The 21,346-nt window shown below is 49.9% G+C and overlaps 8 protein-coding genes across 8 annotated transcripts; 6 read left to right on the top strand and 2 right to left on the bottom strand.

Annotated features, from left to right (window-relative positions):
• Positions 1–271: 271 nt before the first annotated feature.
• I303_107318 (uncharacterized protein) lies at positions 272–1,318 on the top strand (the record flags this gene model as incomplete). Its single annotated transcript, XM_018410002.1, has 1 exon — positions 272–1,318. One exon carries the CDS (start codon positions 272–274, stop codon positions 1,316–1,318), a length of 1,047 nt encoding a protein of 348 aa, XP_018261005.1.
• A 727-nt stretch (positions 1,319–2,045) lies between these two features.
• I303_107317 (uncharacterized protein) lies at positions 2,046–3,014 on the top strand (the record flags this gene model as incomplete). Its single annotated transcript, XM_018410001.1, has 1 exon — positions 2,046–3,014. One exon carries the CDS (start codon positions 2,046–2,048, stop codon positions 3,012–3,014), a length of 969 nt encoding a protein of 322 aa, XP_018261004.1.
• Positions 3,015–3,444: 430 nt separating this feature from the next.
• I303_107316 (uncharacterized protein) lies at positions 3,445–6,744 on the bottom strand (the record flags this gene model as incomplete). Its single annotated transcript, XM_018410000.1, has 3 exons — positions 3,445–5,515; positions 5,574–5,710; positions 5,794–6,744. The coding sequence occupies 3 exons, from the start codon at positions 6,742–6,744 to the stop codon at positions 3,445–3,447; spliced, it is 3,159 nt and encodes a 1,052-aa protein (XP_018261003.1).
• Positions 6,745–7,131: 387 nt separating this feature from the next.
• On the top strand, positions 7,132–8,028 carry I303_107315 (uncharacterized protein; the record flags this gene model as incomplete). The annotated part of the gene is made up of 1 exon (XM_018409999.1): positions 7,132–8,028. One exon carries the CDS (start codon positions 7,132–7,134, stop codon positions 8,026–8,028), a length of 897 nt encoding a protein of 298 aa, XP_018261002.1.
• Positions 8,029–8,419: 391 nt separating this feature from the next.
• I303_107314 (uncharacterized protein) lies at positions 8,420–11,888 on the bottom strand (the record flags this gene model as incomplete). Its single annotated transcript, XM_065969545.1, has 5 exons — positions 8,420–10,169; positions 10,230–10,551; positions 10,605–10,686; positions 10,752–10,839; positions 10,894–11,888. The coding sequence occupies 5 exons, from the start codon at positions 11,886–11,888 to the stop codon at positions 8,420–8,422; spliced, it is 3,237 nt and encodes a 1,078-aa protein (XP_065825617.1).
• A 1,017-nt stretch (positions 11,889–12,905) lies between these two features.
• Positions 12,906–18,047, top strand: I303_107313 (uncharacterized protein; the record flags this gene model as incomplete). The annotated part of the gene is made up of 12 exons (XM_065969544.1): positions 12,906–13,801; positions 13,861–13,966; positions 14,033–14,617; positions 14,690–14,770; positions 14,841–14,991; positions 15,051–15,332; positions 15,409–15,908; positions 15,972–15,993; positions 16,051–16,344; positions 16,402–16,468; positions 16,534–17,758; positions 17,883–18,047. 12 exons carry the CDS (start codon positions 12,906–12,908, stop codon positions 18,045–18,047), a joined length of 4,374 nt encoding a protein of 1,457 aa, XP_065825616.1.
• A 467-nt stretch (positions 18,048–18,514) lies between these two features.
• Positions 18,515–19,633, top strand: I303_107312 (uncharacterized protein; the record flags this gene model as incomplete). Its single annotated transcript, XM_018409996.1, has 1 exon — positions 18,515–19,633. One exon carries the CDS (start codon positions 18,515–18,517, stop codon positions 19,631–19,633), a length of 1,119 nt encoding a protein of 372 aa, XP_018260999.1.
• A 913-nt stretch (positions 19,634–20,546) lies between these two features.
• I303_107311 (uncharacterized protein) lies at positions 20,547–21,149 on the top strand (the record flags this gene model as incomplete). The annotated part of the gene is made up of 1 exon (XM_018409995.1): positions 20,547–21,149. One exon carries the CDS (start codon positions 20,547–20,549, stop codon positions 21,147–21,149), a length of 603 nt encoding a protein of 200 aa, XP_018260998.1.
• Between the last annotated feature and the right edge of the window lie 197 nt (positions 21,150–21,346).

Genomic DNA, 21,346 nt, shown 5'->3' with positions numbered 1-21,346 from the left:
TACTGACGGCACTCCCGAGACGGAAGGTGGAACGTGCGTCATCCAGAACCAGTCGGGCTGACGTCAAAGGAGGTCATGTCTACAGACACAAAGGGCAGTGATGAGGTCAGCATGCTCTGTGTTCATTCTTGCAGCAGCTATATATCGCACCTCCTTGACCTTCAGCCCTGTATGTACCCGATGTAGGATATATGCTCAACCGTTTGTACCCTATCCAATATTCTGAGCTGACACACAGCAACTTACTATTTCTGACTGAACAAACATCACAATGCGTCCAGGTAACGATGATGATTCCGGGCCCGAGGAATATTGGGCGGAAGGCTTCGAGCCCGCTCGTCCTCCGCCACGCTCTCATACTTATCCGCAGTCCAGCCCAGAATACTCACGATCCTTTGGGGGAAGTGCACGAGATCCCTCCACATCCGGCAACGCTTATACCACCCGTACGAGTTCAACCCAAAGACCTCGAGCATCCGTTCAGGATCAGTTTAGAGAACTTGATTCTGTGACGATCTCGAACGAGCACTTGCGATTGCCGCCGCCATCCATACAAATACCTTTTTCTCATCGAGTACGACTTCGTCGGGACAGTGAAATGGCCGAGGCCGAGGTTTCACTCGATGGTTGCCAACGCCCAACTGCAATGCGGCTAATCATTCCCGCAAAAACGATATCTGCCGAGCTTTATGAAGGAGGTCCGACCAGAGGGTTTCCTGTTCCCGATACCAAATTAATCTACAAATTCGACTCATCCAACTATAGTGACGCCGTCGGTAACGAGACCCGTCTTCTTGCCGACCTCACGCTGCACCACGCTATCGATCAGCTCTACGGAAATGAACTGAACCTCAGTGCTAAGAAGCAGCTCAGTGGGCAGTTTCTGGACATCGCCAGGAATTGGATCCGCGACAATCTTTCAGACAACGCGTACTATCCAGCCCAGGGATCGAGATCGCACGGTCAAGGCTACACCAGACGATCCGAGACGTATCCTGGAACTTATGCTGCGAGCAGTAACCCTTCAGGCGGACACGCAGCGAGCGGCGATTGTGCTGAATGCTGTCCCGATTGCGTTGCAGAAGCGAGGATGACTGACTATGGGCGATACAATGCTCGTCATGTGGCACCTTCCGACTACAACGCCTCGTTACCCTATGGCCGACCAGCTTACAGTAGTACCACATCTATCCATATCGGTCCTTCCGGCCAATACAGGCAGACTCGGTCCACCCTTCCGGATCCAAGAAGGTCTCGAGGTCGATCTCGCAGACTAGACGACTACAGTGGCGATCAAGGTTTCTACAATGGTGGTTGATACTAGGACACTCCCCCTTCAGGCTTGTTCGCCGCTTCCGTGTGCAATGAGTACGGATGTGACGCGTTGATGATGACAGTCTTTGGTCGAAAGAATCCTGATTGTAGGTCTGAACGCTGTCGAGAAGAAGACTAGCCAAGGGCATGCAACTGTTGATTACATACAGTACTCATTTGAGTCAATGACGCTTGATGTATACGTTTGGTACGGTGATCAAGCTCTGGCCGCTCACCTGATGGTGCTGCTGTATTTGCAGCACCCGACCTTCTTTCAGCTTGATTCCTCAACTCTACAAAAAGTTCCGGAACCGCATCCCAGGCCCAGTTCGGCCGGAACAAATCACTGTTCACCCGATCAGGCCCCTGTATTTTGCTGCAGGTTACGGGGCAGCAGACTTGGTTTTCCCACCTTTGTCAGCTGAAGGGGGGTCTACAGTGTCTTTGTCTTGGCCCTCCTTTCTGGATTATGAGCACATAATGCATGTAAGAACCTGCTCAAGCCGCAAGTGGGGAAAGGAGTAGGGAGCCTCGTGGCGCGGTCTGACTCCGCCTCGAAGGCAAGACATGACACCCACCGAGCTAAACGTATTGCCTCTTACTTTGTTAATCTCGTACACACTATATGTATTCTATCCGGATTCCCGCATCATAGTGATAGTCACATTACTGTACCGTGATCCGACCACTGCGGACAGACTCAAAAAAAAATACGTTTACTGAGGTTCGAGATGTGTTTACCCACTCTTGCGCCGGCCCCACGAGGTCGTCCAAGATCCCGATCAGTCAGCACAAACAGTACCGTCCATGCACCTCGTCCAGTATACGACTATCCGTACGGTCGCAGTGCCAGGTCACATACCCCAAGAAGAAGAGCGAGACGACCAGTGACGCTTCGATATACTTACGTGCCTCCCACGGCACGAACACACCGTACACGATCCGCTCACTCTCGAGGGCAAGGGGACACCTACACCCGATACGTATATTCCGACCCGACCAGTTATCCGAAGGGGACTGCTTGCGCCTCGCAGATTCTTCAATCGCCTTTCAGCGATGACGAGCGGCTGAGTGAGGATAATGACCCGATGCAAGACCTATACCAGGAGGCTGAAGCTATCCAAGTGTCATTTGAAGGTGAAGCTGAAGGTGAAGCTGAAGGTGGAGCTGAAGCTGATGACGGGATCGAGGTTTACACCGATCCCGACACGGAGTGCGATGCCGGCGAAGAACCTGAATTGGCATGCGGATCTGGTCCTGGATCTGTGACTACCGATTTCAGCTGTTATCCCGACGATCCGGATGCCGATCATACGATCGAAGTCGGTAAGAAGACCATCCCATCGCCTCATAGCAAATTCACCCCCGACATACCCTCTTCGACCATATACGGCAGAGTCCGGCGAGGGAAGAAGCGTTATACTACCAGCGAGAAATCTTTGCCGGCGGGAAGAGCACGCTTTTACCTTGATCAGCGTGTGGAAGAGGACGGACTGCCAGAAGACGAATGGCTAAGTAATTTGAATCTCCCCTTGGTAGTGGAGAAGATTTATAGGTATGATGCGTTATCAGAAACGGAGAAGAGGCTGGTCTTGAAAAGTGCAAGGAAATCGGCAATACGAGAGTATTGGGAGCATTGGTTGGTGGACTCAAGTCTCGGAACGGATGCCACGAGTTTGCCTCAGACGGAGGAGAGATAGGTTCACGCCAGAAATACAGGGAGTCTCAGGTAATCCGACTTTTCTTCTGGCAAAATCATTGAGACGTGTTCTACCCAGAAGAAGATACCCTGGGTGATAACGATCTGCGAGCTCCCCACTAAAATCATAGGCAAAAAAAAAGGAAGCTTTATCAGACTCTATCAGACCGAATCTTTCGAGTGGGTCAAGTCGAGCTAGCTCACAGGGTTACTGTCGTTCGAACCGTGCTGATATTGCGTCAAAATGTTGCATCTATCTCGAGCCGCATTGCCAGAGCGACGGCCATACTCATCAATGACTGTACTGTATATGATCATGCATGATCGCGAAATGGCCGAAGTACAATCGAATTGTGCATATCTGGCATGCAGGCCGGAGGGCTCATATGGGCCGGTGCTCTCGCCGAAGCGACAAAGGGGCAAAGTCGCGATTATAAGCTATCAAAAAATGATAGATCCTGGGCCGATAGCCCACCTTTACCCTGCACTGTCTGAGCCTGAGTCGGAGCCGAGGTCGGAATCGGTTTGACCGCTTGAGCTTGACTCGCAGGCTGAGCTATTACCGTTCGTCCAAGCTGACTTGGCGTAGTGGATCTCGAAGGTTGGAGCGCTCCTCCAAAAATCGCGTTAGTCTGACCGGCCGTATCAACGGTGTCGATTCCTATACCGACTTGACCGTGATATGTATTGCCAGGAGACAAACCGCTGTCGCCATTCGAATCGTCGAGTAGGTTGCTCGATCGAGAACTTGGTCTTCCAGGAGGAGGCGGGCTCAAGAACGGGAATGCCCCTGCGCCTGTCTGGGTCTGTGGGGGCTTAGGAGGCGGGGCCAAGACGGGCGCAACGGGTGACGGAGGGGCAGGCCATCGTTTGCCCTTTGACGCTGAGGCGCCGTTCATCAGTTGTAAAGTCGGTGTATGATCCAATGAACCTGGTCTGTTGTGATTGACAGGTGTCGATAGATTCTGTTTCTGGTTAGGTGTGGCTATCGCCTGGGCCTTATTAGGTGTTTGCATATTAAATTCTCTGTTATGAGGAGCTTGTGCTTGCACTTGTGAATGCATCGATGCTGGCGGCTGCGGCTGCGACTGCGGTGGCGCAGGGGCAGAATCAAAGGCTGAGAAGTCCCCGAAATCGTCAAATGTCGAAGTAGAGGCATGTTGCGGTGTACCGAAGTCGTCGAAATTCAAATCCCCAGAAGCATTCTTAGCTGGAATAGCCGAAGAAGACTGAGCAATGGACGGTCTCGGGGTTGAAAACGCTTGCGTCTGGATGGGTTGAGGTGGGGGTGGTGACAGAGATACCGTGGGAGTGTTGGATCGAGACGGCACAAGAGGAGGAGCGATCATGGGAGTAGCGGGAGACTTGACCTGAGGAGCGATATTGGTTTTGACAGGTTGACTAGGTCCAGCATCAAGAGATAGGAAATCGTCCCAGGCATTCGAAGGGGATGACACATTCTGAGGCGACTGCGCTATGGGTGAATGGAGACTAGACGAAGGGACGGACGTGTCTGTGGGACCGCTGAAATTGAGGTCGCCTAACAAGTCAAAATTGGTAGGTTGGGGTGACTTCATTCGCGCGATAAATTTTCCACTGCTCGATCTATTGCCCATCGGGGCCGAGCTTTTCGGCGGTGGCGCAAGCGGTTTAGGTAATGGCGTGATCTTGGTATTCAGCATACTTTCCAACGATGCGATCTGCTCGTTCCGTCCCGGTTCCAATGCCAGTAGATCTCCCACGCCCTTCTCTGGCGGAGGGGAAGATAGAGATGGAACTTCAGATAAGAAAGAGAAATCGTCTGCTGATAATTGCAGATCCTTGTCATGCTCATCTTCCTGCGTAGCGGGCGAAGATGACTTATTCCGGGATAGTCTGCCGAAGAACCTAGATACCGCTGAAGGTTGAGATGGCGCCTGCGGTAGAGAAGTCGATGGACTCGCGTGTCCATCTTCATGGGATGTAGTCGGTATATTTGGCTGAGAGACGGAAGGGGGAGCTGGAGAAGCGGGACGCGAAGGCTGCATGATTACGGATGGTGCTCTCGAAGAGGGTTTGGACGAGGTTGATGCCCTCATCTCGGCTGATGTCCGTTCGTTATTATGATCAGGCGATGATACTGATATGGATTTCCGTTCGAGCATTCCTCCGCCCGACGTGGTCAATTGTCGTTCGGGGACAGGTCGCCTGCCCCAGAATGACCATCTGCTCTTGTTTCCTGCATCCTCCTGAGTCTGCTGTGAGCTGCCCTGCAGAGGGGCATCGGGTTCACCGAGCATCGATCTGCTTGTCCACGATGGACCCGACCCATCCGAGAATGACAAGGGGTCTACTTTGGTTGGGCGACGAGGTATTGTCGAAGTGAGCAGAGAGGTGCTCGGCGAGGGATTGGGTCGTTGTAAGGCATATGTATATCGTTCGTGAGTGACGAGGGACGTGATAACGGGTGGATAGGTGTTGATGTCAGGGGGTATGTTTGACATTTTTCGCAGATGCTCGAGACTACCAGGAAGGTCAGCTTGCCCTGATCAATGTCGAGCAGAGTTGGCTGAGTACTCACGTCTCGTCATCCAGCTGCTTGACCTTTTCCTCGAATTGCAATTCCTCTGCTCCAGTCATCTTCTCCAAGTCTATCTGTATCAGACCACCTAATAAGTCAGTCCAAGCCTTTGCCAATCCGTCTATCTTTTCCTGAGGCTGCAAGATATCCAAACCAGGTCGATCAGCACCGACGTCACGTCAGACTAATGGATTGATTGATTGGTTGAGTGATGACTCACAGCTCTCTCTTGTTTCACTTGTAATTTACGCTGTGCCTCTTCCCAATCATCTTCACCTTTCGGCCGCTCCACAACCGGTATAGAAGGCCTGCTTCTACTCCTTCCCCAACCTGCATCCTCATCCGGTTGATCTTCCTCGTCGTCTTCCATCTGGGGCAATACAGGCGACCTGAACGATATCTCCTGTTCTTCCTCTTCCTCTTCGAAAGACTTATCTCCTCCCCATGATGGCAACTCGTCTTTCGGTGCACCCCAGGATAAGTCTTCTCCTCCCCATCTCTCCGAATCCACTTTGACCGTGCTCCCGCCAACATCGTTACTAGCTTTGTTTACCCATGGTCCGGCGCTCGACGAGGAGAAAGACGGTCCGGCTGAGAATCCTCCAAAGTCATCGCCGAACGAAGGCGATTTAGGTAATGAGGTCAAGGCAGAAGTCGCCGACTCGAAGGATTCGTCAGCGAACTTAGGTATGGAAGGGGACGAGGGAGATGAGCGGATTGGAGGTGATGCTGTAATGGTCGGAGAAGCTATTCGTTTGTCGGGAGATGCAGACTGTGATCGTGTGTCCTTCTGAGGCGATATGGTTCGCTCCCAATCCGAGCTGTCGACTCCCTGATCCACTTTAGGCGATGCGACGCTTGGAGATGATGCGGCTGCAGCACCCTCTTCCACTTGATTAGGTGCCCAAGCTCCACGTACATCTTCGCCCCAGCCAGGTCTCTCCGCCACTTCGTTACGTCCAACCTCCTCCTCTTCGTCCTCGGTCGTCTCAGAGGCCATATTGCTGGAGGAAGGTAGTTGAGGCGGATGCGCTTTACCCCACGGATCAGAATCGTCGAATCGCGGTGGAGGCGTGGTTCGTCCCGGATCAGGCATTGTCATTGTCATCGCGACAGATGACGATGGTTTGGATGGTGTGGACCATGATGGTCCTGCCCATGGATCGTCCATGTTGGACGTTATTTTGCTTGCCTGCTGAGTCGAGTACCACTGTTGGAGGACATGTTATCGAGGTATAAAGAGATTAACTCAAACGTCAACGCGGTCGGTTATAGCGGTGAGGAGAGTGAAGTGGATGTCACGTGGTCAGACTCATTCGCAGCTTAAGCTTGCCCCGCATTCCCGCCTAAGACAAGGATGTCTCTCTCATTGTCCAATCCAGTCTTCTACTCCGCCAACGACCTTAATCCAATGCAGCGCCGCAAGTGATAGTGCTCGATCAGAATGAGACCCGAGACGATGTTCTAGCTCGATAGCCCAAATACTCTTCATGCGAATACAACGGAAGACGTTGATCACCGTCAAACTCAGGAGAAGCAAGGCTAAAGCCAAGCCAAAATGACTTCCAACCAAAAACAAAAAGAAACACAAAGACATCGACCCCGCTCCTCCTCACTCTCACTATCCATAGCCAGATCCCCCTCGGTCCTATCATCCGGCTCGATCTTCCCTTCTGCGCCCGTACCTACTATCGCCTCAAATCCTAACCCAACTCCCTCTTTTCATAATTCTACAAATACCATAAAGGGCAAATACAGGAGCTCCGATGATATAGACCTCAATCTCGACCTTAACCTCAGACCAGATCTAGAATCGGAGATCAAGCATCATCCGAATATCTACGGTGTTCATCCTTACTCCAATCCTATCAGACGGGCTATCTCAGCTGGAGGTGTGGGTGGCGCGGCTAGTGGAGTCGGCGGATTAGATCCTATTTTGGGAGACGATGATGATGACGATGAAGAAGAAGATGATGAAGGAGCAGAAGAAAGAATGAGCAGTCCTCAAGCCAAGGAATGGATATCCCCTTCGATTTCGACCTCGACTTCAACTTCAACGAATTCTAGGATATATAAATCACCTCAATCCACTCAGCATACCAGATTACGCTCAGAGACAACGAGTCAATTACAACCAAATGCGCAATACGGACACGAGTATGATCATGAATACGAATATGACAATGAACCCCATGACAACGCACAAAGACCGCTACTACCCTCGCGTAAAGTATCTTTCCAACCTATGTCATCACACATACCGACCTCACGAAGTTCTCCAACTCATCTAGACATGGACCTGGAGCTGGAGACGAATGATACAAGTATAAGCTATGATGGACCATTCCAACCCCCAGATTCGAAAGAACTGTTATCTATCATACTTAGTGTAGTAGGGGTGATGGTCCTTGCTATAGCAGCTGGGTGTACGACCATCTTCGACTGGGTGCTTTAGTCAGATACATGGGGCCTGTCTCCCTCGAAGGAAGCTGAGCTTTGAACCTTGAAATCTGAAAATTGGATTTCTGCAGACTCTTCAATCGAAGCACACCTCCATGTTAAGAAGGAAACTCAAGTGGTAGAGTAGGGACAATCGTTGTATACACATATTTTTACATAACATGTCTGAACCATATAGCCAAATTACTGTATCACTCTATAATGCCATGTCATGATTATATCACAACAGAAAACGTATGAACACGTCACGAAGCAATTAAAAGGTCATATGATATATCTACAAGTCTGATCTTCCTACTGAATTTCTACCTCTCCGGGTATCCTTCGATCGTCTCATCTTTCGATGTCTGAATCAGATTCATGGCAAAGGTCATGTAGTATCCAGCTCATCCCCGTCCAATGTCGATTCTCGTCCTTCCGCTGCCCACACCCTCGGCGTTGCTCATACTATGACCACTCGCAGCCTTGGCCGGTATATCTTTCCATGCATTATCATTCTCATCCCATATCCTCCTCATACCTTCTTTGACTTTACCTTTCCTCTCCCACTCGGTGTACTTATACCCTCTGCCAGCTGCTTCTCCATTGACAACCGGCGCAGGTAAGGTGGATTCAGGTATATGAGCTGGGTCGGGGCGTTGAGGTACAGGTGGCAAGCTTTCATTTGCATCTGCGTTTCCAAAACCGGTGCCGAGTGCGATAAGCGAAGGATCGATAATTCTGATTTCAGGTCTTGGAACAGAGTCCTCATCTTGTCCACGATCACCGATATGCGATCCAGGCTGAGCCGGTACAGTAGGAACGGAAGGCACAGATGGGACAGGCGGGACGGTCGGATGATCTAATTCAGTCATAGTCGAATTCCTCTTGCCATTGTGTCCCGATATACCCGATATCATACTCTGCAGATATCCCACACTCCCATGAACGCTCTGAATCGCGTTGCCCAGATCAACTATATTGGCCCTTCCTCTTCTTTCAGGACTATCCGCGTCTTTCAGGGGGACGGTCTTGGTATCCTCCTCTTGATCACTGAGGATAGGTTGACCCAAAGCTAGTGGTTCCGAGGGATGACCAATCTCCGATCCGTTCGCGCTGAGACCGAATTCAGATTCAGGTGAGGTGGGTGCGAACGTCCTAATTGCGATGGGCGCATCTCCGGTAAAATCCGGCGCTCCAGGAGACACATCTTGTATAGGGACGTATCTTAGCGGTTCACGATCATCAGAATGCTGAAGGTGGTGTGGTAAGGTCGGTTGAGCATCTGCATAGACGCTATCTTCGTGAGATCTCGATTCCCTCGTTCCATCTTCACCTGACGTTCGGCCTGGTGTAGTACCCGTGTGAGGCGTATAATGATGAGTGTGAGGACCAGAGTTGTACATAGTCACACCCAGCTTGCCGACATTAGGAGGGGGGTCGATGAAGCTCCATCGTTCTGACGCATTGTCAGGGTTGGTGACGTGGAAGTGTCTGTTGCCCTCTTCTGGACCTTGACCGTATATATGACCAGCATAAGTACCTTGAGACGAGTTTCTGCCATCTTCATTGATCGATCGAGATTGAGCCGAGTTCTGGCCTGAGTGATCGGCCGAGACTGATCTTCTGCGTGTGAGAGAATTTTTCTTGAGCAATACGTTCTTATGTTTTGGCGTCGAGTTTGCAGATGCCGATGGAGCAGCGAATAGGGGCTTGGAAGACTCCCTACTACCGGTACGTTTACGATCGCCGGCACTTGCTTCTCCTCTTGGCGGAAGGCGCGGAGGTGATGGTTTCGGGGATGATACGGATCTTGATGGCTGGTCAGATAACACCGATGTCCAGGGCAGTTGTCGATTCTCAGGATCTACTTGTCGCGGGTTGCCGGTATGACCTTGAGGTGGAAAAGCCTTGTCGAGTACTTCTTGAGCTGGGAACGAGGCAGAAGGTGACACAAGGACTGGTGATTCTGACCCTGCGATGGATGGCTCTTTCGGGACATACGAATCGATCACGGACAGACCCGAAGCGGGCTGAGAGGAGAAGATAAGCACGTCTCGGCCTTTTGTGATGGGTAACAGCGGTATCGAAGCGGTCAGCTCGAAATGAAGACCGGTAATATTGTTAATGATGGCGATAAGCAAGTTGGGGTGTAGACTGGGAATTGAATATGGTGTTCAGCTTACTGTAATGCTGCCTAGCTTCATAATAACTCACTTTTCAACCACTTTCCTCTTGACAGTCCCGCCCAGCCACCTCCTCATGCCGTCTATCCAAAATCGATACACGCCATCGTGTACCCAGCCTTCCAGCTTGATCCCTGGTGGGTTACTATTGTTCCAGTTGACTTTGGGCGGTCTCTGCCTCTCGTTCCCCGGTTCGTCTGAGTCAGGCGTCACAGTCACTCCTGTCGTGTTCGTTCCATTCCGAGAGTGCTTGCTGGTCTTGGTGGGACTAGATCCAATGGCTTGGCGAAGAGCGGAGATGATGGCTGGAGTGACTTTCGGAGGGGGAGAAATCAGAGACAATCTGTCCGGGACTACGGAACACAAGTGAGCTGACGTTACTCGACTTGCCTGTCGGCCCACTCACGCGGTAGAGACAGAGCGAAGAAGAGCGGTGGATTCATGGAGGTCTTGGCTGAGTACGAGAAGAGCAGGTTATGGGTGTCTTTCTGTTTGATAGTCCTGGTCAGCATCTTAACTGAGGATAAGTGATGTATGGAGATAAGCCACTCGCCTTAGACCCTCCGGTTTGAACAGTCTCCACAAGGGTCCATCCATGTATACCCAGAATCGAGAAAAGGGCTATCAACAGACGAATCGAGCTACGTTGAAACGTCAGCTTAGTATCACGCTTCAAATGGGATTCCTCATCTTACTCCAACTCCTGCGATCCCTTTCTTCTCCACACTTTCCCCTCGAGTTCGACTTTCCAGGTGAATTTATCTTCTTCCACCCTTTGACCCAACTCTGCTGCCCCTTCACTTCGAGCGCTTACACCCTGATCCCAATTTTCTTGCAATACGAGGTCGACAGCACTGATAGTGCTAGGAGGAAAGCCTGTAAATCTCAGGCCGGAGGGCGAGATGAAAGCCATAAGAGCATGTTTCATTGATCTTGGAGGATCAGATCGCTGGATGAATTCATCCCTGATCATCAACCCCGATCTGCCCATCTGCGGGGAAATCACCAATTTAGGCGAGAGCGGACGAGCTGTCAAAGGGTGAAATGCAGTCGATCCACCTTCTGAAATACTTCTCGCATGTCTACCTGATTTTCCGGTTGATCCATTCGGTATACTCGGCGCTTTAAGCGGTGTGAGCTGAGTATTCAGTTTTGGTAATTCCGGTGCTCGATCTGACCAGAGCGGTAATGGAGGTGGAAGCTCGTCCAACTGGGACATGGCTGCCAAATATAGGTCTCTCTCAGATTTGGAAACGTACAGCGTCTGAATCCTATTAGGCTGAAATTGGATTGGGCGAAGTCGTTCCTCGTTATTCCCCCAAGCTGATGGAGGGGACTGGAATGGAGTGACCAGATGATGATTGTTTTGTTCTCCTTCGGGAATGGATTGTTGCTGGATCGAATTACTGGAAGAAAGTAATTGTTTGTTCCGTCGAAAGGAGAACCAAGATCGCCTTTTAGGTGGATTAGCACCGCCCATGATGGACAAAGAGATATTTGTAGCACTTGGAGATAAGGCTGATGGGGAAGTGGGAGTGACGTCGACAAACCCTTCTGGTCGTTTGTTTCGAGTCGTCAATTGATCATGAGGGGAAGCGGAGTTGGAAGTGGAGTCGATGTCCGGACGTGGACCGGAAGAAGGGTGATCCCCCGATTGATTTTTCTGGCGTCTCGACATGCCAAACGCCATTCTGAAGATGTCACAAAGTGTAAAAGGAGAGACAGAAAGTCGGTTGACTGTGACCGTGACCTCACGGCACAGTACCTGTTGGTGCGCCTTCAGGTCAAGAGGAGAGTCACTGATCGCTTATGACGAATGAGTATGTGTTTGTGTTTGTGTTTGTGTCTGTCTACGTGGTAGAATGGTGAGAGGAGAGAAGAGAGGGTCTTGGAGTGGGAAGAGGAGAATGTTAGGTGGGGGGCAACACAGGCGATTAGATTTAACCACGGCTCCAGGTCGTGTGGATCAGTATCGATAGGATGACGAACCATACTGATAGGATGACGAACAACGAGTAGAAACATTTCAAAGGGGTAAGAGGAGAAGCGGTAAATTTGAGTGACAAAGGAGGGTCAAAATACACAAAAGAGAACAATGCGTCATCTTTATTTGCTCACTCTCATCATCAGCATCGTATTGTCCCTCGTCCCTTCTCTCAATATTCTGTTTTCATAGTCTGTCTGGACTTGATATGATGTGCTCTTGTCTGCTCTTGTGAGATCATTCTCATTGTCACTGTAAACTGGCGCTTGGCTGAGATCCATCTCGCCTGTCAATGGACGGAAACGATTGACCGTTTTGCACGCACAGTCTTCGCTGGTCGGTTGTACAAAGAGAACACGCTTGGCTTTGCTGTAATTAATCGTGTTTATGCATGTTGGCCTGGAGACCGATCTGCCGAACACGTGGACTGACGATCTTATCCGAAATTATTTACGTCATTTGCCATCAGCGACTTCGCAAGGACAATCCAGTACATTTGCTGTGTCTGCTGCTGCTTGAGCATTTGAATTCAGATACTCAGCAAAAGTTACATTGACACATCTTCATCCTAACGTCTCTCAGCAGCATCACCGTTGATCTTGGCTCTTCTCACACTCCTTTGATCGCTCATCACCGCTCTACCACTTGGTCCGACTTGATCACCCTCTCAAAGTCTCACTTAGCTCAAATCATGTTTACAGTACGATAAATAAGTTCATTACTATGTCCAGCGCAGAGCCGCCTCGTCTTCCACCACGCCGGCCAGCACCATCTGTTCCAGCTGAGGCCGACGGCGAGAATGCCATGCCAGTGTCGACTCCTCCCGCACTGCAATCGAGAAGCACAGGGACCATTGCACCCAGCCAGACTGACAAGACACTCCATGAAGACGCCGAGAGTACTCGTGCATCTGCCGTACAGTCCAATACGGTCGCGCTGCCTCCACCTTTACCGCCTAGAGTCCCATCAGTCTCCAGGCCTGTACCGCAGCCCATCCTAGTGCATCAAGAGCAATCCCAAAACGCCACTCCGAATGAACCTTCGATCGAGGAGAATGTCACAAGCGAGAGACCCCTTACAGATTCCAGGTACACTGCAAGTCAGCCGCCAGACACGAGCGTGACTGTCGCTATCACACCAGCGACTCCCCCAGACTCCGAGAATGGTTCCTCTCCCACTTCACCGACGGCACCTTCGTTCGGCCAATCCGTCGAAGAGATGCGCACTCCACTACCCAGCTCACCACCTACTCTTGTCCCTGCCGACAGTACCAGGGACACATTCACGACTCCATCAGGTCCAGACGTCACGGCTGAGACTCCTGCTCCTCCACCACTACCGCCTCGGAAAGCTCAGCCTCCGCAGTTGCCGCCTAGAAGATCGATGTCAGCCAACGTAGCTTTGTCGACTGTCCCATCCGTTGGACCGTGGGTATGGATGATATCGATGATCTCGCTAGCTTATCTGAGGGTATCACTGGTCACCTTGGTAATACTGGGACTAGGGGGATATATCGGGATGAAGAGGTTAGAAGAGAAAGCTGAAGTTTTGTTGAAAGAGCAAGAGCCAGAGGATGCTGGACCAGGATCTATCAACGATAAACAAGCTGTGGAATGGGTGTAAGTCCGATCTCATCAGCTTATATAGAATTGCTGCGCTGATGCTCGCCATTGAACAGCAATCACGCGCTATATGCCTTGTTCCCCCTGATCTCTGAAGATGTTCTCATACCTTTCGTCGATCTCATGGAGGACGCACTGGCTGGTCAAGTACCTCCCGTCGTCGTAAGTTCTGCTTTTATACTGTCATTTGCACTCTGCATGGCTCGGCTAACGATCCGGCGAGTCTAGACTTCGGTCCGTATGACCTCTCCAGCCCTAGGCTCTCAACCACTCTTGCTCACCTCGCTAAAGCCTATTTCGGACGAACAATGGTTCTCGTCTCTATCAGTTCCTACCCCGACAAAGCCTCTGAAAGCTTCGGGCAGTCTGAAGTTACCTATGAAGGGGAGAAATGCTCATAAGCGGGAAGGCTCGGCTGTATCTTTCGCTTCTCCGTCGACAGTGGACATGAACAGATCTCCTTCCGCCTCGAGCGCCAAGTCGGCATCAGGCTTTGATACGGATGAGATGGCCAAAGAAGCCGGCAGGCGTCGGAAGAGGGACAGGATATTGCAGAAAGTATCAAGGAAACGACCGCCGATGTCCGACGGAAACAAGATCAAACAAGACCAGAATACCAATCCCCCTGAATTCAGTGAACGAATCGATAGCACGCAACAAGCAAGCGACGGTGCACGGCGACAAGGTGGACAGGACGACGATGAGGTAGATGGAGATGATCCGAATGCAGGACAGTATGTTAACTATCAAGTTGGCTTTGAGTATCGGAGAACTAGAGACGCCGAGAAGAAGGGGAGGGGTCTACATTGCTTGGTGAGTTCATGCAGTTTCCATTCCAGCTCATTCCACGAACTACCTTACTAATGTCTTGCGTCATGGTCATAGGCATACTTCGGATGGGGAATCAAAGGTGTGGCCGGATCTGAAATACCGGTATACATCGATGTAATCTCAATCAAGGGGACTGTAAGCAATCACATCATCATTTGAAGCCTTTCAAGTGTGCGGTTGTCGCTGACAAGCATTTCGTGGACAGGTCAATTTGAGGTTGTTGCTCTCCGCTACCCCGCCTTTCCTTCGGACTGGAACCTTTTCCTTTCCAAGATTACCAGAATACGACGTGTCTGCTCATCCGCTCAAGAAAGGCGCATTCAACGCTATGGAATTACCAGGGATGAAGCAGTATGGTGAGTTTGTATGTTAAAAGGACGTAGACGAGGCAAGCTAATTCTCCCTCATCGTCCAGTCAAACAGTCGATCACAGAAGTGGCTTCGTCTTTTGTCTCGCCTCAGTCCTATACCATTGATCTTGACAGATTACTTCTGGGCGAGGAAAGTGCTCTTCGGACGCATAACATTGGTGTTTTGAGAATCATTATTCACAGCGCCGAGGGATTACCTAAAGTCGACACGATGGGATCTTGTGATCCGTATATCTCCATTGGGTTCAGTAAATACCACAAACCGCTTTTCTCCACCAGAACAATAAGGGATACCCGGGATCCCCGATGGGACGAGGAGGCTTTCAGTGAGTCGCTCATTCTCTCGCGTGTCCCTCGCCTTCATGCGTATCACACTGCTGATAAAAGTCACCATTGCCATAGTCCCTGTATCTTCTGACGCTATTGAGGCCGGCGAGCGATTGCGAATCCGAGCTTGCGATTCTGACCGATTCTCAGCGGACGACGCCATGGGAGTAGTAGAAGTAGACGTAGCCGAACTGGTCGATACGCATTCAGACAAGCTTCATCATCGGCGAGACGAATTCCAGGCTGATCGACCTGGAATGAAGTGCTCGGGCTCTTTGAACTGGTCTATCCAGTTCCATGGGTTATGGCAGATGTCGGAAGAAGAGATCAAATCGCGAGTGAAAGAATCGAAAGTTCTCGATGGTAAAGAGGGTATCAATCCGCCTGCAATGGAGAAGGTTCCAGTCTGGATGGAGATATTGAGTCGGATCATCGATAAGAACGAGGAGAAATGGTATGTCAATCGAGAGAAGAAGCGCAAAGAGACGCTTGCCTGGTTCACTGGTGAGAAAGAAAGGGATTCTTTGGAAGTTCAGGGCAAACCTGATGAGAATCTGAGAAGTGGGATATTACAGGTGAGCATTTTGATCCATTTGTCGCTGAAGCTTTGATGCTCATCTGAAAATTTGTGCACCTAGTTTCACATACATCAGTGTATCGGTGAGTGGAACGTCCACTATCGGGCCTCGTAGGATAGGGGACTGATATAATTGTTAGATCTCGAGGTCGAGCCGCTCTCCGGGACATATTCCTCTCATACTGCTTCAAAGCTTTCTGCTGCTGGTGGTAAACCGGCCTTGGAGGATCTCACCGACCGAACACCAATCGAGAATCCTGAGCCGCCATCGTCATATTGCGAAGTCCACCTGAACGACAAGCTGGTTTACAGGACAAGGACGAAACAAGTCACCCCTCTGCCATACTTCAATGCAGTGTCTGAGAGGTTTGTCAAGGATTGGAATCATAGCAAGATCACCTTCGTTGTCCGGGATGAGCGCAACAGGGAGCATGGTAAGCCGTTCTCCAATCAAGTCTGGTTGGATCACTTATGACTCGTGTGCTTCACAGACCCCATCCTAGGCTTAGTTGTCGTACCACTGAAAGAGGCTTTCAAGACCCGAAGCCAGTTCACGAGGTAGGTGCATCCGCATTCGATATCGCTATGTATCTTTACACCATGCTAAGCTACCCTTTTCGCAGATGGTTCCCTCTTGTCGGAGGGCTTGGCTGGGGCCGCATTCGAATATCGTTGCTTTGGAAACCCCTTGACATGTCAATACCTCGCGGACCTTCGGAGTACGAAGTAGCCACTTTCCGACTCAAATCTCTATCATTCAACTCGCTCGGCGTAGTAGAAAAGGGACTTTCGGTATTGCTCTCGACAGATTCAGATCGATACGAACTGAACACTTCGTCGCAGGAGACTTCAAGCTCCGCCACGCCCACATCAGCCCGAACAAGCTTGGAAAGGCTCCAAAGATCCTCGCTGAGCTCCCCTTCGAAAAGCTCCTTGGTTGCGGATGAAGAACTGGATATCGAGTTTGATCTTTCGAGCAAACAGATCAGACTCGCGATCATGTACAGACATTCCTGCTCTCTCGTCATCACGTTACTGCATAGATCTAGCGTTCTCAAGAAGAAGAGAATCATGGGTATGGGAGTCGTCCGCCTTAGTAAGATGAATGATGGGCTCAGCGAATCGAAAATTGGGATTTGGGCTACCGAGGATGTGGAAAAAGTCATTCGCCTGCAAGAATTATTAGATTACGAAGAGAATGGTGATGACAATCATCATGGGAATGATCATCTGACTAGTCCGCCTCTAGAGAGTAAACCAAGTTTCAGACGACGTATATCCGAGAGAAGATCGTGGCCAGCCTCGAATACCTCTTTACAACGTAATCGAGCATCGTCAATATCTTCGGTAAACTCCTCAAGAACGAATCTATCTATACCTTCCTCGATCTCCAACGGCAGCATACCCCTTCTGGGATACGCGAATTTACAATTCAAGTTGATACCCGGTGTCAGTCGGACGCACCGTAAGGTGGCCAAAAGGAATATGAGGTTCGCGAAAGTGTATGAAGTGTGGGAGAGCGAGAAGGAGATCAAGATGGGTTGGAATAATATGCAAGAAGGGGAAAGGCTGAAAGATGAGTTGACAGGCTTGAAATCTGAAGTCAAAGGTATGAGGGATAAGGCGAAAAACGGTAACGATGACGATGATGGGAATTTATCCGAATTGGGATCTGATGATGATGAGGATGATCAGGGATCAAGTGGCGATGAGAGTGAAAGTAGTGGCGACGCGGGAGAGAATGGGGAAGAAAGGGAATTGACTAAAGGCGGTATGAGTGATTCGGAGGATGAGTTAGATAAGAAGATATCTGAGCGTAGAGCGCATTCACATGCTTTACACAAAAGAGTGAGTCGCATCTTGTCCTGTTTGGTCTATCTTGTCTTGCCATGCCCCCTTGACCTGGCTAGAGCTGTATGAAAAGCTGGGCGAGACAATTTTTGCTGATGACTGATCCGTGAATTGCCTACAGCATAAAGGGATTTTCCAATTGAAGATAGCTAGGACAGGTCGATATGTGAAAGACAAACTTAGTGCTAAAGTGTATTCGGCGGCGCATAGTGGAGGGAACAAAGATCAAGGACGAGCAAGGGGTACGGATTTGGAAGTTGAACGAGAGGGTATTTCCAATTTGTGATTACCATCGTCATAGTGAAGAAACAGTACAGTACACGCGATGTCAAGTGAGATATGTTGTACAGTATCGCATACACGATCGTAACGTTATCATGTCATTATGCATCATGTTCCACGTCCTACGACTCAGCTTGTATCGGCCCTGTAAAAGCTTGCGTCTCACCGACGGCGAGAAGGCAACTGGAGTCCTTGTTCGTAGCTCTCTAAAACGAAAAGCTGTGTGGCGCCTTCCTGATGACCTTTCATCTTGACGAAGGCTACTTCCTTTCACTAGCTTCGTCAACATTGTTCTAGGCCACGACTGTCACAGTTCTCCTGGTTTGTGACAGCAATATATAATGAAGAAGAGACCTCAATTGCCGCTTCTGGCTACCTTCATCAATCCACAGTAATCCCCTGATCGTTAATCATTCTGACCATTCAATCGCCACCGGTTCTAAGCTCAAGGTGTCATATCGTGTCACTAGCATGTCGTCTCATACTGGCAGCTCGCAAAGGCGAAGGTCCGTTGAAGACGCCTATATACGATTAGGCTTCTCAGGGGTGACTATCGACCCGGCAGATCAATCCGCCTCGTTCACGCTGAATTCCATTGAGGAAGCCTCGTCGTTGTCGTCGGACAATCCCAACGAAGTAGCCACGAGCCTCCAAGCTCAGCTTGAGGTGGGAAGGCGTTACAACCTGATCCCATCTACTCGACGGGAGCCACTTACAGGTGGACTCATTGAGGAATACACTATTCATCCTCCAATTGGGGGAAGTTATCGGGAGATTAGGCTTGACCGTCATTCCGGCCGGGCAATCATCGCTAAATCCGAACCACCTCAGGCTGAGAACGAGCATAAGGAGGACGATGCAGAAGAATGCGCTTTCGAGATCTCAGCTGTTTTATCCGGCTTACCGCCTCATCATATCTACGAGACCGGCAAAGTATCCTGTCATTTGGGTTACACTAGAATCGGCGGAGAAGATGAAGACAGTTCGTGGAGATTCAAGTTGAATATCCTCTCCAAGTCTTACCAGTCCACTTCAAAATACAGGATGCCGGATGCGGACGAGCACGATACAGCCTGTTATGGGTCCATCAAGGATGCGCTGGATGGTAAAGAGGTTTATATTGGACCAAAATCGGAGGAGGCGTATGCGAGGGGTCATAATGGTTATCCCTTGACTATCATCTCACACCCCGACCTCGAAGCCGACATCAACACCGACGAAGAAAAAGGACTAAAGAGTGTTCGACACGAATGCGAGCACGATGCCGATCCAGAGGACTATGTGTTCTACATCGACGCAGGAGCCAAGTGGTATATGACGACCGCCTCGAGAGATGGGCAAGATGTATTCCGAGGTCAAGCTCAAGGTCGTAACAGCGGTACTAGCTACTTGAATACTGCATACGCCGATCTGTCTTTTGTCAGGGATCCGGAAAAGGCAACACAGTTTCAACAGACAACTAGTCCTAGTGAGACTTCCATCGGAGATACTCATAGACAGAGTCCTCTGTCGACCACTGGCAGCAGCTTCAGAACCCAGAAAGCTAGAGCGCTTGAAAACCGATTCAGAGCCTTGAGGAGCAGAAGATGAATCTGGAGATCCGGCTGATCGAAAATTTGGGGAGGGAGGATCTCACACTAGGCATTTTCGTCAAAATACATCACGGCCAGGTAGGAGAAAAGCGGGTGGTGACTTGGTGGATCAAGGTGAATGTTTCGCAGAAGATCAGGATTGTACGATACAATACTGTACAGTATATTGGAGATTATCTGCGTGCATAACTTCCCCGGCAGACACAGAGGTCCGCATGCCATTCGAGACGCAGACGCTGAGCCATAGATGCAAGATTGCAGGTGTCTGGATGTATAATGACCGTGAACTTTCATGCACAGTAATCTGAGCGTACAGTAATGTGTGCGCCAGGCGCTGAATTTCCTATGACGATCACAGAATGTATCCATGTATGAGCAAGATGAGCACCGAGGTACTCATCGCTCAGATCCTGATAAGAAGGCCGATTGGATCATTTTCCTTGCATTGGCCACGACCGTCGAATACAAGAGGTGATGGCCTTGGCCCATCAAAGGCAGATCAAGAAGACAGGAGGACTAATTGGCTACCATGGACTCCGTGAGCACCCAATCTTTGCCCATTCAGAAAAGTCCTTTTCCTTTCATCACCGAGCGAGGCCTTCTGTATGCAAGAAAGGATCACCGTAGACATACGCAATCGAGTTTGTGGTGGTAAAAAAATGCATGCAGAGTTGCATGATCAGTGTGTATCGCACTAAGCTATAGATACTGATGGTGGATGAACGAAATCTATATAACGAATGTTCCATTTGAGCATTTCCAAAGTACCAGATCAATCAGACCAAATCAGATCAAACGATCTTTCCGCCCACTTATCTTCGCAAGATCCAGTGAGACGTCGGGAAATCTTCGCACCAGTGTCATCGTCGACTATTGTACACCACAAGTTCCATACGCCCTTACACGGAGACATGGCGGACAACGAGGACCTCACCAGCTCGTCCATTGGCGTTGCCACACCTTTTGACCTCGCAACCTCTACAGGCTCTACAAATCAATCAACACCTAACAATGGGGTTATAGTCTGTAAGATGGGATTTTCAGTTTCGTACTGGAAAAACGCAAATACAGAGTCCAAATACGAGTATGGGATTAATAGGATATGGCCCAAGTTCAAAATCACTTCGATTGAGCCGCCCGATTCTGGGTATCACCTCAAGAACAAGGCCCAAGATACCACTTCTGATATAGATGAGGGCAATATAGAATTCGCAGCTGACGTGCTTACTGAAACCATATTCGAGGTTCAGAGGAAGAAAGTTGAATACGAGACTGGACCTGAGGGATGGTGTCCCATGGTATTCTTGCGAGACAGTAAAGTACAAGGTGAAGGTGAGGGTGCAGGCGAAACATCTACGTCTCGCGATGGAGCTCTTTCGCACGAGTCGGGTAGATACAAGTTCTCTGTAAGGGGCGATACTTCCGATATTATGTCTCATTGTCAACCAACTACAAACGATCGAAGTCAGATTATCCAGCCTGCTGTATTCAGCTTCAAGCGGGTTGACAATTGAGATATGATAACTTCTCGCAATGAGACTGTATCTCTTTAGAGTACGGTATCCACAGTCAGGTAGGAAATCTTCAACGGTCAATAAATATGACGCCATATTCTGGGTTAAATAAACATGTAATACATGAACACAAGCCAATCGTGCAACGCAATGACAGAGAATGTTCAACCCTGGAGCTCTTAAGACCGATGATCCCA

Source organism: Kwoniella dejecticola, chromosome 9 (genome assembly GCF_000512565.2).
Source record: "Kwoniella dejecticola CBS 10117 chromosome 9, complete sequence".
In the NCBI taxonomy this organism is placed as follows: domain Eukaryota; kingdom Fungi; phylum Basidiomycota; class Tremellomycetes; order Tremellales; family Cryptococcaceae; genus Kwoniella; species Kwoniella dejecticola.
The sequence above is the reverse complement of the archived record's forward strand: the minus strand, read 5'-3'. Positions and strand labels throughout refer to the sequence as shown.